Source organism: Pteropus vampyrus, unplaced genomic scaffold, assembly GCF_000151845.1.
Source record: "Pteropus vampyrus isolate Shadow unplaced genomic scaffold, Pvam_2.0 Scaffold116, whole genome shotgun sequence".
Classification (NCBI taxonomy): domain Eukaryota; kingdom Metazoa; phylum Chordata; class Mammalia; order Chiroptera; family Pteropodidae; genus Pteropus; species Pteropus vampyrus.
Genome location: NW_011888897.1, coordinates 3,766,565 through 3,785,680, shown reverse-complemented (window position 1 = coordinate 3,785,680; position 19,116 = coordinate 3,766,565). Strand labels below are relative to the sequence as shown.

Sequence of the window (19,116 nt, the reverse complement as noted above, 5' to 3'; positions counted from 1 at the left end):
TTAACCTTTATTATATTTTGCTTCCTAGGAACTATAGAAAAAACGAAACTGTATGCCAGAAATACTTAATTGGAAGAAACACTTCCTCTTAAGAGATGCTTTCATGTAATGTATTTAGTGCATTTTAGAAATTAAGGTGGTGGGGAAAATTACAAGATAGCAATTTATGTTCTGAGTGGGAGAAATGCACTGGGGACAGAACTGAATAAGAATTATGTACTGGAATATATCGAAAAAAAAGAATGAAAGAAGTATTAAACTAAACGAATTCACTCCTTACCTTTAATCTTTATGTGCATAATTACATTTTATGCAGTTGACTCTGCATGTACATACTTGGTAAGTTTTCAAATATAAATTGATTAGACTTTATTGCCATTTTGTTAACTACATAAGAATCCCTGAGGTTAATATGCCAGGCGTTTGTCATTTCCCTTTGGTTAGCCTTTTTTTCCCTTCAAATTTTTGTTGTTTGGATAACATGCTACGAATACCCTTGTGTGCCCCTCACCCCCTTTTCAGGCCATACCATTAAAAGATATTCCCCTAAGTGGAACTGTTAATTAAAATATACAAACAATTTAATAGCTTGCCTTATATATTGCAAGATACTGTACTCCAGTGTCATGTTATTAACTTTGCACGTTTGTCTGCTGCTTCTTAGAGCTCCCCTTGGGAAGATAGTGTCTTTTCATTTTTAGTATGCCCCATCCAGTAGCGGAGGTACAACTGGCTTAGAGCTCAGCGCAAAGTAAAGCTCAATAAATATTAAGGGATTAATCCGCTTGTATCTGTAGGCTTGACTTTCCTCTTCTCTAGAATTTTCTCCCTCAGTCTCTTTTCTTTTCGAAATCTACTTCATCGTCTTAAGTTGGCAATTTCAGGTAAGTTCATTTTGGATAGAGGTACCTTTTCGTGTCCCTTAAATCTTATTTCTCAGGAAGTTTCCCATTCTGGAACCTTGCTGGCCCTACTGCTGTTTGAGGAAGCCAAACTCAAAGCAGTGACCGTCACTTGCGCTCACAGCCAGGTGCCTCCTCGGGAAGGAAATGTTTATCTTAAAATACCTACGCCAGTTAATTTGGGCAGATTTTGAAGATAACGGAATTGGCCCGCGTCTCTGCCATCCAACGCTGAGTGAGTTACCCTGAAGGAGTGACGACGCCTGTGGAATATTCTGCATCTCACCAGCTCGGGGGCCCCAGCGGTCACTGACAGGTGCTAAGGCCGCCGGGGGAGGAAGCCACCGCAGCGTCGCAGAGCCGCAGGCGCTAGAGAGAGTCCGTCCCCGCCGCCAAGTTGAAGCGGGATGACACCCGGGCTCCGGTGGCCCTCAGGCCAGCTGCCCTCAGCCGGCCCCCGGTTGCCGCGCCGAGGCGCCCCCTCTGTCTCCACCGCGGCACTCCAAGCGCGAGGGGCGGGGCCTGCCGTCACGTCACGGGTGACGTAAGCGCCCGACCCGGCCGCCGCCGCCGCCGCCGCCGCCACCGCACCGGGGTGCGTGAGCGGGGGCGTCCGCGGGGCGAGCGCTAAGATGGCCGCTCCGGCTCGGGCCGGTGAGTGAGGGTGAGAGGGTCGCGCGGCTGTGGCGGTTGGCAGAGCGAGGCTCCCTGCGGGAGTGGAGGTCCGACGGGAGCCCCCGGGGCCGGGCAGCACCTGCGGTTTTGTCCCGCCGCGCAGGTTGCCGGGGGCGGGGGTCGGAGGGAGGGAGGGAGGGGGCTGCGGACCCGTCGAGGGGAGCGAGCCGAGGGGCGCGCGGAGGCGGCGGCGGTGGTTCCGGCGAATTTAGAATTGGCGCCTCTGGGAAGTTTTGGTGGGTCGTACCACATCTTGGTGGCGGGCCACCTCAGGAGCGCTCGGGGATGCTGCGAGAAGCCGTGTCCCCTGCCTGTAGCTAGGAGCATCGCGTAGTCACCCCGCAGTGGGCTGGAGGGGGACAAGTTGGGAGGAAGAAGGGGCGGAATTGGAGGACTTTAGGGGATGAAGAAGGGGGAGTGATGCCCTGACCCGGGTTCCGGAGCGTTGAGGAGACGTGATCGCGAATCTGATGTGGGCTGGGACGTTTGTAGAGCTGGCGCTGTCGAGATATAACTGCATCCTACCCCCGGCTCCCAGCGCCGCCAAACGATGCTCGAAGCCGGTGGGATGCTTTGGAAGGACGGTTCTAGACCTCGGTTTAGTAGAAAATGTCTTGCCTTCGCTCCATCGTTGGGGTCCCAGCGCTGCCAGCACCTGCTGCCACTTAAGAGATTCGATTTTTTGAATACCAGCTTCCTAAACCATTCCCGCTGGCCTTCAGGGACGGAATGCTAATAGGCTAAACTCATTTGGGGGGCATAAGAAACGAGTCAGCATGAGAAGGAAAAAAAAAGATTATTCAAGTTTAAGAGATGGTAGGACCCGTCTCCATCCCCATCTCTAAAAAAGAAAGTGAAACATGCATGGTAATTGTTTCAACTGCAAGTTTGAGCTGTTGTAAATTCTGTTGCTAACTGGTTAATTTCTTGCAATTTAATTATGAAGGTAAAGATACAATTTAGCAAGTCTTGGGAAAGTCTGTTTATCCTCAAGCCTACTCTGTTCCCCACTTTTAAACTTTAATTGCCGTATCTTGCAAGTAACGGGGTTGTGAAATTAGCATGGAAATACGATTTTCAGGGTCTGCACTTGAATACCTTATTATCTGTTAAGTAGCTGCCTGTGGGGTAAAAGTGGGGGGGGGGGTAACATTGGGCCTGGAATTCCATAGTTGTATTTAAAACTAGCTTTCGGTGTAAACAAGTGGCTTGTTGTGATCAAATTCCGAAAGCCAAACGTGAGTTAAGCACATGTTTATAGAATGTTTAATCATCTTAGATTCAGTATTCGGTTGTCTTGAAAGTGATAAAAACTTTATATTCTTGAAACCCTAATCTTTTTATTCTTAATTTAGCATCTCTGGATTTGAAAAAGATTTTAAAACATTTTGGTTCATGTAGCTTCTCTCCCCACCTCCTACTCCGATTTCTTTAGCTTTTTGTGTACTAGCCATTAATTTTACAATGGATGGCAGATTTTTTAATTCAGTACTTATCATCGTAGACTATTCATATTGCAATTTAGAGATATTCTGATATTGAACAAATAGTTCAATGCATACATTGTAGAAAGTCAAAATGGGCTATTTTGATTGTGCATCAGTCTCGTTTTTCATCCAAAATATTGTCTCAGATTTTTTTAGTTTAAAAAATTTAAGTGATAGGGGAATCCATGTTTAGCATATAAATACAGTATACACTTTTTGGAATATTTAAAATGGAAAGTCTGTTGAAGATTTGGGTTAAATATTTGAGATATGTTGTTTCTACCTAATCGACTTTACACACACTCCCTTCACAGATTTTTCCAAAAAGAAAGGAATAAAGTTTTGTATTTATACTCTCTACCAAACTTTACTCTACACACTTGACTCTTATTGAGTATTATAGCATAGATGATACATTAGAAGATTTTCTGCTCATTGGGTTGTTTGAGGATAGAGTCTGAATGTAATTTATTTGTATCCCTAGCACCTAACTGCTTAACATGGAGAAACGCCTTTGTCAGTGTTTGTCGAATTGGGTTTTTGAATGGTACAGAGGTGCTGGGGAAGACAACATTTTGGTTTCTTGGTATCAGAAAAAGCATACTTCCAAGTTTTTCTCTTTCCTACACTGTTAGACAGAATGAACGTGGTTTCCAGATTCTAATGGAGTTGTCTGGTTGAGGGTGATTAGAGAGATTCTGTGGCCACTGGTTTAGGAGTCTAATCAAGATAGGAAATATGTGCCCAATCATTCTCTGGATTCAGTAATGGAGGACAGTTTTGCCATTAAGCTCAGTTTAAATAGGTGACAAGTAACTAAAATATAGAATTCTGCAAATACTGACTTTCTGGCAAAGATTAAGATTATTGTAAGAAGTACAATTGATTTTTTCACAGTACTTTCAGATGTAAAAACTTCATTATAAAGAATTCATTTTTAATGGAGTTTTACATGCTATAGGAAAAAGCTAATTTATTTATAGTCCAGGAATATACTTGTTAGGCCAAGTCATGGATGTACTAGAATGATAGTGTGTCTAGGCATTTTACACAAAGTATTTGTACTCAGTTTACTAGACCTATAATAGAAAGTTGATCTCTATTTCCCCTATTATGAAGTTAGCTGCAGTAGGTTGATGTATAAGTATGATGGTGTGACAGTAATGATAAATATTTGGAACAAAATTGCCCATAAATGAAATGCTTTTAAGTAGTAAGAGATGAGGAAATCAAATAACCTGGCAGCAGAACTTGCTTTCCAGGAGCTTTTTCTTAGAACTTCATCAACTGAATTTAATCTCTGTGCTTCAGGAAAGGCATGTTAGAGACATGAAGAAGGCCCAGGGGAAAAGGTATCTTTTATTGTTTAATGACGAGTTTCAAGTGAGATCAGGGTAATTATGGATTCTAGATCTCTGGAGGAAAAAAGGGCCTTTCTATGGATAAGGAAAGGAAATACATTATAATTGACAAGGAGAGGTACCAAAGTACATAATAGGCATATATCATACCTAAGAGAGAGCAAGGAGAATTTTAGAGCCCATTGTGTTCATTAGTTCAATAATTTGTTCATTCACAAATATTGATTGAACCACTTTCTGTGTACCAGGCATTATGCTCGACCATTGGCATTTCACAGACATATCTTAAGAGGACAGGATACTATGGTAATTTCATGAAATAAATGGAACATTTAAAAACTGCTAAAAACTGCTCATAAGGTGCGGGTAGAGTTTGCCATAATTACTAGGGATAAAGTTATTTTTATTCTTATCCAAGTGTGTGTAAAAATTGGTGGTTAGTAGTTCCTAAGGTCTACTTCCTACTTAAATTGCCATTTCTTCCTATCCTTTATTGTGGAAAATAACAAATCTTTCTAATTTTAATAGCTTTTAGAAAATCTATTTAGGTTTTTGGTATTGTTAAAAGAAAAATATTTCAACAAAAATTATCATTGTTAAAATAAAGTTTGAACATATACCTATTCTTTAATATAAATTCTCTGGAAGGTCTCAGGAGAATTTTCTTTAATGAGAAAAAGATAGTTACTGTGATGATTTTATTTAAATAGTTATTCTACTTTATGCCTAGTGGTACCTATGTTTTTCTTTAATTGAAGTAAAATGTATGTATTTATATAAAATGTGCACACTCATTTCCTATGAACCAATAGTTCATATCCTGGTTATGAAAAGTTATAAAAAAAATTGAACTTATTCACAATATGGTCATTCATATATAAAAACATTTTAACAAAAGATGTGTGGGAAGTGGCTGGTCATAGATGAAGATTAGAAAAGTATATATTGTGCCACAATTTGAAAGCTCTTATATGCCATGTTAAGGAGTTTAAATTTATCTTGTGGTCTTTCAAGACTTTTAAACAATCCTTTAATAATTGTACCATACCTCTAAGACACATTAGGAATTACAAAAAATGTAAATGTTACATGATGATTATTTGATGAGCTACAAAAGGGGAAAGCTACATACTAGAGCATTATGATGTTATTTTAGTGTCTATTCAGATTTAAAAATATAGATTAATTCTTTTTAAGAATGTATATTAGCCATTTTCCTTGTTCTACTAGTTTTTAAAGTAGTAATAGTTTGGCTATTTTTATGTGTTTATTTTTCATGGTACCTTCCTGTAAAAAACATATTTTGTAAAAATATGTAAAAAACATATTTTTTACATATGACTTCTGTAAAAAACATATTTTTTAAAGCGAAGAATCTGAAACTCGTAGTACTTGCACTGGTTATTAGATCTAGATTATTTTGGTATGACTAATTTTTGGTACCTGACCTCTTGTAGGAAGTTCCAAGGCTTATAACAGTATTGTACCTTTCCACGCTCTCTGAGTGTCTTCTTATGAAACCAAGGTGGAAAGGGAGTAGTCAGCTGAAAAGATCATTATGTTGAAGATAACTAAAATTTATAGTGGAATTTGTAAAGTTAATTTGTAAAGTTAAAAAATTAACTGCTCCTCTAATTTTTCAGTTATTCTTGTAGCTCTTAGTAATACTTATATTTGGAGTATGACTATTTAAAAGATCACTACATATCGTACCAAAATTTCAAAATAACCTAAACCTAATTAGGGTTGAGGAAGTATGTCTCAGTTTGTTTTCATATACAATCTATTTTGGGTATCCAAAAGCATGTAGGATAGGGCAAGACACATGGTAAGTGCTGGTTAAGAACAGAGAAAGTGGGATAATGATATCACAAAACATCAGGAAACTGCCTTCACTGACTATGGGGGCTGGGGGAACGGCTACTTGGTTGAGGACGAAGGGCAGTTTTGGCCACTGCTGATCCATGACTTCCTATTTTTATCCACTGATTCAAATATCATAAAGAGAACTGAAGTGAAACCTTCAGTTAATACTAGTTGATTGTGCCAAGAATTTGGTAGCCTGAAACGATATAAAAACTATAAAACTTACAGAATCTTCATAAAGCTCTCATTATTTTTTCGTTGTTATGATAAAAAGATGTTGAAATACGTAGTCCTTTCCTGACCATAGAGAAGCTACTCAAAAGTTAGATGGCGGAGTAAGGATGTATATATACACAAATAAACATAAGAGTTCACATTTGGCACCACCCAAGTCCTTTGGTAAGTTAGAGGAAAAGAGATTTTTTAAAACTAGAAATACTTATGAAGGAATTAGGCCTTGGAAGATGAATAAATTTTTAAAAGGTGGAGGTGAGGGAATGATGATGAGTTCAGGAAATTAGCTGGGGATGATTCGTTTTGGCTAGAGTACAAATGACAAAAGGGTAATAAGAGAAGGCAAAGAAGGTAGGTTGGAATTGAGAATTTTAAAGTCAAGACTGATGATGAATGTATAATATTTTGCATTGCAATATTTGTCATACTGCCTTTCTGAAATCAATTTAGTGAGTCATGATCAGTATTTTTTAAAAAATTAAATGGGAAATATTAGAATACATTATTATAAGGATTGTTTATGAAACTTTTGTTCCAGGTATGTGTGTGTATTATGGGTGTGTAGACACATTTACTGAAACCCAATGTAAAATTTCTTAGTCTGAGTCTTAGTCAAAGTTAAAAGTCTGCTTTATTGGACTATGGAAAACAGGATTTTAAGTTACAAGGTTAAATGCTCAAAGCCTTTCTTTGGCAGACTAATTCCGTAGAGGAGAGTGAGAGTTCAGATGATGGGAGACCAGTTAAGAGTTTAGGGCTGTCCTTCAGGAATGATATGATAAAGTCCATAATGAGAATAATAACTCTGGAAATGAAAAGGAATAAAGACTTGGGGAATGATAACCCTATATACATAGGTGACAAACTGAATGTTGGAGTGGAAAAGATGGGAAGGAAAAGTAAAAAAAATTTTAACAATTTCTAGCCTGGGTGCTCGAATACAGGATCTTTAATAAGAGTATTGGGAAAGAAGCTAATTCTGTGAAGGCAACATGTGTAGGTAAGCTGAGTTTGAGGTGTGTCTGAAACTGGTTCACAAAGCTTGGGCTGAGAATAAAGTCTTGGTGGTCAGCTATCTAGATATTGAACCTCTGCTTGTAGGATGAGTTCATTATGACAAGAGGTTTGAAAAGCGATTAAAATAGATCAGAAAAGTATCGCTACATGCTTAAAGCCTGGGTTGTATGTTGCAATGAGCAAAAGAAAATTTCAGAGAACCCTCACTGGGTGGTACATATAAGCAATTTTGTGCCATTTAACAGGTTGAATATTTTATCTGTGACCTTGGTTTTTGTGTGTGATACAAACTTTTGACTAAAAATCCCATATCTAATTAGATCTTATGTTTTATTTCTCTTCCAGTCATTTTAGCTATTCTATAATTGTTTTAATGATATGCTAACTCTGTATGAAATAATTTGCTTTCAGTAAGTCCAGTACAATTATTTTCTTAAGCTTTAGAAATTTCCTGAAGGAAATTTTGAAAATGAAAATATTTGCTCAGTTACATGGCATGGAAAGTTTAAATAGCTTGAATGAGTTTTTTTTTTTGAACAAATTAAAATTTTTATTGTCTTTAAGCAATGAAGAATGACAAAAAGAAGCTTTCAGAATATTTATAAATCCATCTGTCTTTAAAATAAAAATTAGCATACTTGTTTTAAAAAAAAGCCATTTCATAGCTCTTAATTGGAATTTCAAGTATGAGACATTTTTTTAAATATATGAGAAAAAGATAGTATAATTTTAGTCTTTATAGATTTCATTCAAAACATTTTGACTTTTTATGTTGCTACTATGTATAGGTACAGGTAATATTTTATCAGAATCTATCTGGGGGATACAAAAATGTTTTGTTATCTCTCTTTAAAATGAGTATACTGCCAAAAACTACATATCCCATCTGTTGAAGCCAGAGTTAAGATATACATACTTCTCAGCAGTGGATTAGCAAATGAAAAGAAGTGCTCAGAACCCAGTAGAGGAAAATAGTAAGTGTCAAGAAAATACTCCCATCCCCCTTTCTTTTCCTTCAAGCTTTTAGACCTTTGTGTGATGAGGCCCCTTTGGGGATACCCTAGTAACTGTCTCTGAGTTTTGACTCCAAGCAGCAGAGCAAACTGGAGACCTCTGGTTCCAGCAGCCTGGCTCTCTAGCTCCGGCTTCTTCCCTGTCCTTCTCTTGGTCATCCATCCCCTACTGTTTTTTTTCATAAGTAGACAGGGTATCGTGGGCCTCTTACTCTAAAATATTAATCTCGTGATCTTTTATCAACCATTTTGGTGTCACTTCTTTGGATTTTTAGAAAGATTTTATCTTTGAGAGATCTCCTTTTAAAATGCAAATACCCCTGGGAGAGGTCAGACCTTAGTTCTCAGCTAACATCTTGATTATCAGTTAGCACCTTAGTTGGGCTAAGTACACATTTGGCTGAAAAGAAGGAACTCTTCACTAAAAGTGATAAAACTATAAGGAATTAGCATTTATAATAACAATAATTACTATTATTGTAATTATTGTTGTTATTACTATTGGGAGCTAAGATGTACTAGGGGACATATTATTTAGTGCCAGGAATTGTTCTACGTGCTTTCTAAATATACATTTTTCCAGTTCCTTCAACAACCCTATTCATGTTATTACTATTTGTTATTTTACAGATAAGAAAATTGAAGTATGTGGAGCCTAAATAATGTGTGTAGGTCACATAGTAAATACAGCTTAATTTTAAACTCAGGCATTTGGATTCCAGAGTGTGCTCTCTAACCATTTGCTGTGATACCATTCCCCTGCTATATAGTGCCTGTCAGAGAGGTGATCAACATTTCACCCTTTTCACAATTTTCCATCGAATGGAATCATGCTGTTCAATTATAGATCACTTCCTGTTGAAGGTCAGGGACCTTGCAATCATCTAACTAGATATTTTTAGTGACAAATGCAATGAAATAGGCAAATTCTTTGTAACCAAGGGAATTTATTTGCTGAATATAGAGAAGGGAGTAAAGAGGCTAGTGTATAATTTAGCACTTTCTTAAAACTTATACAAGTTAACATGTTCAATATTTTTAGAAATTTTAAAAGGATTAATAAAAAAATAATTTTCAATCCCACTACCCAAAGATAACCCCAGGATCTATCTACTTTTATTTTAAAAGGATCATATAAAGGACACAGAGATAATTTAGTTAATTGTTTCTGGCAAGTCATAGACTAATTATTCAACTACTTGAAGAGATGACGAGGTAAATGCTGTTTATTTACACTCAAGAAAAATTACTTCATTCTAAAATTTTAAAAAGGTGGTATGAGTTGACTCCTTGCGCAACATTCAGAAAAGGCTTCAAAACTCATTTTACCTATGATTATGCTGTGTAACTCCACAGAGGGCTCTCAGAATGTAGGTAATAGTGAGATATATTTTGATCTCGCCATCCCAATCTTAAACTGCCCTCAGACTTTTGGGTAAAAAGGATGCATCTTATTCTAGTTCAGTAAAAAGTGGTCACTACCCATTCTTCACCAGTGGATGGTGGCAGAAAATTTAGAAAGCTTTTTAGGGAGCCCCCTCAGAAGGTAAAGTGAAGTGTGTTCTTTCAGAGTAAGGTGAATGAGAGATTAGAGAAGTCTAGAGCAGAGGAAATGTGAGAGTTGCCTATGGTAATTGTAATAGCCAGCCCAGAAATTGGGAGCAGAGTGAGCAAATTTATAAAATAATTCTTGGAAAAAATCTTATAAAAAATATTGGCCTCTTGTTTTTATTTTATTAAAATTGACATTGTTCTGCTTAGTTTTCAGATGTTTCAAGTGCGAACAGAGACTTATTTGGATTATGTGTTTCTCAGCTAGACTAAATAAATGTTAACAATGGATAAGTGCAAACACATTGAGCAATTGCGGCTTGCTCAAGACCATTCCATCCTCAACCCTCAGAAATGGCATTGTGTGGACTGCAATACAACTGAGTCAATCTGGGCTTGCCTTAGCTGTTCCCACGTTGCCTGTGGAAGATACATCGAAGAACATGCACTCAAGCACTTTCAGGAAAGCAGTCATCCTGTTGCATTGGAGGTGAATGAGATGTATGTTTTTTGTTACCTTTGTGATGATTATGTTCTTAATGATAATGCAGCCGGAGACCTGAAGTTACTACGAAGTACATTAAGTGCAATCAAAAGTCAAAGTTATTATTGCACCACTCGTAGTGGAAGGGTTTTACGGTCTATAGGTATAAGTGATGATTCTTATTTCTTAAATGATGGTGCCCAATCTCTGCTTCAAAATGAAGATCAAATGTATACTGCTCTTTGGCACAGGAGAAGGATCCTAATGGGTAAAATCTTTCGAATTTGGTTTGAACAGTCACCCATTGGAAGAAAAAGGCAAGAAGAACAATTTCAGGAAAAAACAGAAAAAAGAGAAGTGAAGAAAAGACGGCAAGAATTAGAACATCAGGTTAAAGCAGAATTGGAAAGTATGCCTCCAAGAAAGAGTTTACGTTTACAAGGTCAAGTTCAGTCCACCACAGTAGAGATAGTTCCTGTTCAAGAACCACTACAAACCTCAGCATCACCAGCAAAAGATGATGTAGTATCTACCTCAGAAGATGTAAAATTTAAAAAAGCCAGTGATTCCTCAGTTAAACAAAGGCCAATCGTAACTCCTGGTGTAACAGGATTGAGAAATTTAGGAAATACTTGCTATATGAATTCTGTTCTTCAAGTGTTGAGTCATTTACTTATTTTTCGACAGTGTTTTTTAAAACTTGATCTGAACCGATGGCTGGCTGTGACAGCTAGTGATAAGACAAGATCATCTTATAAGCATCCACCAGTCACAGATACACTATATCGAATGAATGAATGCCAAGAAAAAGATACAGGCTCTGTTTTCTCTAGACATCCAAGTTTATCCTCCAGACTAACTGGTGGAGTATCAAAGAGTAGAAAGATGGAACTTATTCAGCTAAGGGAGTCAAGTTCACAATACATTTCTCTCTGTCATGAATTGCATACTTTATTCCAAGTCATGTGGTCTGGAAAGTGGGCCTTGGTCTCACCATTTGCTATGCTACACTCTGTGTGGAGACTAATTCCTGCTTTTCGTGGTTATGCCCAACAAGATGCTCAGGAATTTCTTTGTGAACTTTTGGATAAAATACAACATGAACTAGAAACAACTGGTACCAGGTTACCAGCTCTTATCCCCATTTCTCAAAGGAAACTTATCAAACAGGTTCTGAATGTTGTGAATAACATTTTTCATGGACAACTTCTTAGTCAGGTATGGATTTTTAAATATATCGTTTTCATCATGGGGAATTCATAAAGCAAAGCCTAAAAAATGCATATGCTCTGTATATCTAGCGTGTTAGAGCTGGTGCTGTTTTCAGGTCAAAATAGATCACTTTTACAAATATATATAAAGTCACCTCACTTATTTACGGTGGTTTCCTTCATGAATCATTGACATGATTATGTCCATGGTATGAAAGCTTTTTTTGTGGGGAGAGGGGCCAGAGCTTCGTAAGTTAACAATATTACATTCATTTTCTGGGAGACTGAGAAGGGGAGAGTTTAATCCCACAGGGAACAGATTTGAAGATGCTGATGTACTGGTAATGGATTTGGTGCACACTTGAGTAATTTCAGGGACTAAGGAGTGGCCCTGGAGGAATTCCTATAAAACCAAAAGAGGCATGGTCTGAAAGCTTTAACAAGTAGGTGGGGAAATTTTAAGGTAAATAAATGTGATTTCATCTAGAATAATCCTAAATGGTTTTCCTTTATTTTAATTACAGCTGTAAAAGTTTCCCTTGTTGTGAAAAGGAATCACAAAACCAGAATCTTCCATCTAATTAATGGTTCTCTGTAATAAGTGGACTTGTTAGTAGACTATTACTAGATATAAACTTCTCTATTTTTCCATAGCATAGAACTTAAAAAAAATTTTTTTCATTAACAGAAGCAGTTGGGCTCTTAGGGCATTACCCAACCCTGCACACATGCCTGTTTTTCAGTTCAACTTTCATGGGGATAATAGCACTTTTGGTTTGTATAGCATACTTTTTCCAAAACGTAGTTTAAATATTTCAAATGTAATTCTTCCTAAGGGATATCTATGAAGTTTATTTCACTTGCTGTTTCATAAATGTAAAGATTCTACATTGTACCGATTAGCAAATAAGAGTTATGCTTCCTGTGTTGTATGCAATTTTATCTTTCTACCATCTTCCTCTGTCATTTCTAACTTTATCCATAAGTTTAAAATACATTATAAATAATAGTAATATATAGTCATAGAAAACCTGTATGATACAGTAAACCTATGTGAAAGAAAGAAAAATCATCCCTTAACCCCACAACCCATACATAAAACTATTAATATTTTGGAATATTTCCTTCATGTTTTTTTCTTCTGTACATTTATCCATGTTTTTTTCCCCCTAATTGTGTGGTGATGTTGAATAGACCTGCTTGCTTTATTTATTTTCATTTAACATAAAGATTTTTCATAGTCATTAACATTTTTTATCATTCTTTTCACACCATGTTAATGTCCATCATACATACTATAATTTATTTAATTATTCCCCTGTTATTGACTTGTAATCTATTTCTGATTTTTCCATTATTATCATTTCACAATCAATTAATACATGATTTCTTTAGGGCAGAGTCCTAGAAGTAGAATTACTTTGTCAAAGGTAGGACTTTTGGTACTTGGTTACAAACTTCTTTCCAGAAAAAGTTTATATTTCAAATGGTATGAGAGTACCTATGTGCTTGTTTTTCCTTTATGGATGAATTTCAAAATCAATAAAAATTGTTTTGCCAGATTTTTTACTCTCTTCCCTTTAAACATGTAATACACTCAGGAAACTGGTCATCTCAAGAGTCTGAGATGGTTGGTTGCTGAAAATGGCTTTTTTTTCCCCTCAAGAACTCAAAAAGTCAACCCTTGCCCTAGTCCCCAGAATAAATGCCAGGAATATTCTTTACTTTTTGTCAATTTGTTAAATCTAAACTCCGCATCACAACTGGCTCTTTTATTTTGTAGCCTGTTCCAGGAATGTAGCTTATATGAAAGAGCTTAGTAATATAGTTGACTCTTGAACAACATAGGTTTGAACTGCATATAGATCCACATATACATGGATTTTTTTTTCCAGTAAATACTGTGTATTTTCCTTATGATTTATATTTTCTCAAGCTTACTGTATTGTAAGAATACAGTATATAATACATATAGCATACAAAATAGATGTTAATCAACTGTTTATATTATCAGTAAGGCTTCTAGTCAACAGTAGCTATTAATAGTTAAGTATTTGGGTAGTCAAAAGTTACATGAGAATTTTCAAGTGCACAGTGGGGAGTGTCAGCGCCTCTAACTTCCCCACATTGTTCAAGTATCAACTGTACTTCATATCATGTGGACTTTTAAACTTATAAAGTTTATCTTCAGTTATTTGCAGTGTTTGTTGGCATTAAATCCTGCTGAATTCTTCACTGAAATTATTCTTTCCCTTTCCAGTTCCTGTATTTCCTACGTAAGTTGTTAGAACAGATCCATATTCTTTGTGGTTCCTATATTTTGATGAGGATTTTAATATAGCAATGTTTGCTTTAAGTAGGTATCATTATTTGTCATATGTATTGTCTTTTGAAATTTTCAGTTGGTATGGCTTTAAAATTTATATATACTAATATACTGTATTTTAAAATATACTAGTAATATTTTACTTGTATCATGGCTAAGAGGTTACAGGGATTTGGGGAGAGAAAAATTAGTGAAAGACAAAGAAGGAAAGGGGCAAATAACCTCGTCTAATTATCTAAACACAAATGCACGTAAATATATATACATACACATATATAATGTATATCTGATTGAGTCCACAATTTGGTTTTTTACTTAAATTCAAATTTGATTAATGTCCTTGGAGCTTTTTGAATGCCTAGTAGTTAAAGCCCACCAATGCATAATGGGTTTAATGAATCTTTTGGAAGGAAAATTATAATAATAAAAAAATTGCCTGAAAATATAAAGCAGATTATTTGGAATTTTGATAGTGCATTTTCTTTTTTATTGGCAGTGACCTCTAGTGACAGGAGTAAATGTTTTCACAGAATTGTAATCTGAGAAACTTTTTATTTGCAGGTTACATGTCTTGCATGTGACAACAAATCAAATACCATAGAACCTTTCTGGGACTTGTCACTGGAATTTCCAGAAAGATACCAATGTAGTGGAAAAGATACTGCTTCTCAGCCATGTCTGGTTACTGAAATGTTGGCCAAATTCACAGAAACAGAAGCTTTAGAAGGAAAAATCTACGTATGTGACCAGTGTAACTGTAAGTAGAGACTATATATTCTCTTTGCTTTTCTAAGATTAGCAAAGAGAAACACAAATGAGAGGAAGCTTGAAAAAAAAAAACTTCATCAAAAGAAACTGGGCTAGATCTACTTTATAACTGGCATTCGTGAACTCTGTGTATGTTTTGCCCTACCGATGACATTAAAAAATTTTTTTGATCCTATAGTCGCGGAGAAGACTCATAAAATAAAATTTTAATTAAATATGTAAGGCACAATAAAGTAGCAAAGGGTAATAGTAAAAGGAAAATATGTTAATACTGAAAGAAATGTTTGCTTTAAGTCTTTTTGCTACATATCAAAATGTTGATATATTACATATATATATGTGAGTATACATACCTTTATAATAGGAAATAATATGTAGCTGCACTGCTGCTGTGGAGATTGGCTTCATAAAAGCAAAGGTTTATTCAAAAACCGTTTACAATATCTTATGTATTAGTTATTGTTCTAGTTGCTATGGACAGAGGTAAGACACTTTCAAGGTGCTCACATACCTAATGGAGGAAACAGACAATTAAGGTCTACTATGATAAGCTCTCTAATAGAGGTGGACACAGGCACCTAACACTGGGGGATGAAACAGTCATTGCAATTAAAGAGAAGCGAAGCGTTATCGTCCAGGGGAATGGTGTATAAAACCATATCGAATCTGTTTTGTCTTTATTTCCTCTAGTAATGTATACATGGCATTTTAGTGTTTACACTGTATATTTCCAGGTATTCTCCCTACTTTTCACTTCTGAAAAAATGATTTTAGGGCTTTCGATACTAAACTCATGAGGTAGCGTTAAAGAAACATTGGATGTTCCAGCATTGAAGAAATGTCACATCAATTGACTTATACCAGCATTGTTTTCTAAGTGCTGTCTAGTATGAACTCTTTTAAGGAGCCTAAGATTTATAAGGTTAGGGAAAAATGAACCTTTATCAAATTTGTATGGTGAGGTACCTTTTTTCCTTGGACATGAATGTGAATGGTCATAGGTGCTTTTCATCACCAAATCTGGGAGTTAGAACAATATTATAAATGAGTGCAGAATATAGTTTTATAACATGTTTGTGTGTGTCTTCTGGGTCTACCAAATGAAGACCCAAATGATTAGTTGCTTTAATACATAAAAGGCAAATGCTTAAAATTATAAGTCAAGGAGTAGACATCCATTGTCTAGCTATACTTGGACCATATATTCTGGGAGATCATCCAAAAGTAGATCCAGGACATTCAGCAGCAGCTGGATACCTGGATCTCAGGGGTCATAGACCTTGAAGGAAGGGCTTCTGGTGGCAAGTGGAGATGGCTTAGAGGTCACTTTCATGATAGACTGATTGCACCTTCTACACGGAAAGCAGCTGTTGAATCCATGGCTGGAGTCAGAGCTGGTGTACACATTACAGGACAGCTCCTGGACATCAAGAGCAAACTTTGTTAGCCAGTGGCCCAGCCAGAGACTGTAGGACACAATTCTAGGGAAGCAGAGGGGACAACAAAAGGAATCCTAAATTCCACTTGTTTAAGATCTTGTGCTAAAATAGCAAAAGCAAGACACTAAGGGGAGCCTCAGATGCAGAGCCAGTAAAAGCCTGCTTTCTTAGGCTTTGGCCAGGGATTGGGTGGATCCCCAGGAATTTAGGAGGAGTGTTTTGGGAAGTAAGGCTCCATGCCCCCCTGGGATCTTGATTGGACTCAATAAATGAACCAACCAAGCAGCCTTTAAATTGAGAGTTTGGTAAGAGTATTAAACTATGTTTAGGAAGAGTTTCAACTTTTCCTATTTGTCATAGCCAAATTCATTTAAAAATATTATAGCACTATATCATTCTGGTGCCTTATTTGCAAAGTTATATTAAGTCATTAATTGTTTACATATCTGTCCACCTTGACTAGTTCATACATTTTTTTTTAAATTGTAAGTATATCAAATGAATAAAGACAGGGCAAGGCCATGTCTTTAGCTCCAGCACAGTGCAATGTCTGTAACAGTAGATATTTAAGTGATAATACATGTGTGAATTATTTTAAAAGTTTACTCAGCTTTTCCTGTGTCCTTAAATTTGATTCTCATTCTGTCTTTGATATCACAGCAAAGCGTAGAAGGTTTTCCACAAAACCAGTTGTACTCACAGAAGCCCAGAAACAGCTTATGATTTGCCACCTACCTCAGGTTCTCAGACTACACCTCAAACGATTCAGGTTAGTAGTAGTAGTAGTACTAGTTGCTTTCCAGCTACACACTTCTAACTGGATCATTCCTCATTCTTATGGTGCTTCAGAACTTAACACATGATAAATTATATGTTAATACTATATACCTGGCTAGTAGATGACTTATGTCTACTTCTGCTTTTTATTTTAAGGGGAAAAAATTCTGTCATTGTCTCTAGCCTTGACCAGTAGATACCATATTCAATAACTAACCTGATTAGCATTCTTTTGTAGAATGCTTTGCTGATCACATTTTGGTCAGCTGAGTAATACTATTCTCCTAGTAAGTTTCTACTTATAATGTTTACTATTCAGCATATTTTAGGTGTAAAATTTTTTAATCTATAACTTAGAGTATTTGGCTCAATTGCTTCATCCTTGGAAAATATTTGAACCAAGGTGCAGCAGTTCAATTCAAAGCAGTTAAACAAAAACAAACTCTAGTCTTCAGAAATATATTAGGTGAAATTAGTTGTCAAATCTGTTGATTAATCAAAGCATATGGTTTTATACCTTGCAATAACCATGTTAACCTCAGAGCTTGCTGTTCTCTTAAGGAATGAGAAGTGACTTTATGTGCTGTGATTTGCAAACTATTGAGACCATGGTTTAATTTTTTTTAACAAAGGAATACATGTTTAAAATTTTAAAACATTACAAAAGGTAAAGTAAAAGCCCAAAGTAAAAGTACCTCTTTCCTCTCAGTCCCTTTCCCCAGAGATAATCACTGTTAATTTTAATCTGCTATTTCAATAAGGGATAGTGAACAAATATAATGTGAGTGCTTTTTAATGCAAGATGTTGTTTTATATTCTTTGGGGAATATAAAGTAGAATCTTTTCCTCAAAATTATAGTAGGGCATGCACAGAAATAATGGTGACATAGAAATACTAAGTATCACAACTGTAAACAAATTGATTTATCTGAGACTTGGAGGAGGGAGTTAGCTGATGTCTAAATGTTCCCAAAGCCTCTTTAATGGCATAGGGGGCTTTATATCATTCAAGTCTCAGTTCATATGTCATCTCTTTAGAGAGGACTCCCCTGACCAACCCTCACATTACCCTATTTTGCTTAATGGCAAAAACTACTGTCTGAAATTAAGAGTTATTTATCTCCCCTGCCAGTGGAACAGTTCAGTAATTACAGAGATCTTTTCTTTTTCATTCCTGTATACCAAGTCCCAGAACCAAGCTCTGTACATAGCAGATGCCCAAAAATATTTATTAAGTGAATGAATGGGTGTATACAGGAGGAAGAGTACTTTAGTCTAAGGGAGCAACCTGAACAGAGGTATGGAGGAAGGAACAGGGAAGGGTATACAACGAAAGTGAAAAGTCAGGTGAGACTTGCCATTGTGTATAAAATCAAGTGGACTGAAAACAGGAAGATTAGTTAGGAGGTTAATATTGTATTCCAGGGCCAGGTAACAATATTGTATTCCAGGGCCAGGTAACAAGGGTCAGGGAGCATGGAGAGTGAGAACATATGTGAGATTCTGTAAAGACAGAATTGAAAGGATTTCAATTTTTGTTACTTAAACTGATACTTAATTGGCTAGTATAAACTCTTGAAGTACTTCCTGTTCTTCATAATTGCTATTTAATCTGGCATTTGAAGCTCTCGTTAATATAAACCTATTTGACTCTCTGCTCTTCTGCCTAAAACATTTTTAACCCTTCATGCCTTGGTTTATTTCTGATTCAGAGACTTTGTTTATGCTGCCTTTACCCATCACATTTATCTTTTTCCTTTATCTATTAAAAAAGTACTATTGTATTTTTCAGCATATAAAATACATAGAGTATCTAAAAGACAGAAGGGATAATGGGACTAAGGAAGGGCACACAGGAGCTCTTTGAAGAAGCAGAAGAAATGGAATATTTCTAGTAGCTTAGATGCTCCCTGTGTGTGCCTCCTAGTCCTCCTATTCCCTTCCCCTCTCCTCAGAAGTAAACCATTATGAATTTTGGGTATAATGTTATCTTGTTCTTGTCCTT

At 36.4% G+C, this 19,116-nt stretch overlaps 1 protein-coding gene across 3 annotated transcripts in view; it reads left to right on the top strand.

Annotated features, from left to right (window-relative positions):
• Positions 1-19,116, top strand: part of USP44 (ubiquitin specific peptidase 44) — a 91,156-nt gene that overhangs the window by 67,406 nt on the left and 4,634 nt on the right. For 2 of the 3 annotated variants that reach the window (XM_023533979.1, XM_023533978.1), the window contains exons 2-4: positions 10,317-11,808; positions 14,689-14,884; positions 16,995-17,103. In XM_023533979.1, the coding sequence (XP_023389747.1) occupies positions 10,384-11,808; positions 14,689-14,884; positions 16,995-17,103 (1,730 nt within the window). In that variant the 5' untranslated portion in view covers positions 10,317-10,383. Of the gene's footprint in view, positions 1-1,468; positions 1,557-10,316; positions 11,809-14,688; positions 14,885-16,994; positions 17,104-19,116 lie in introns of those variants that run through there. The other variant, XM_011365913.2, reaches the window with a different exon arrangement.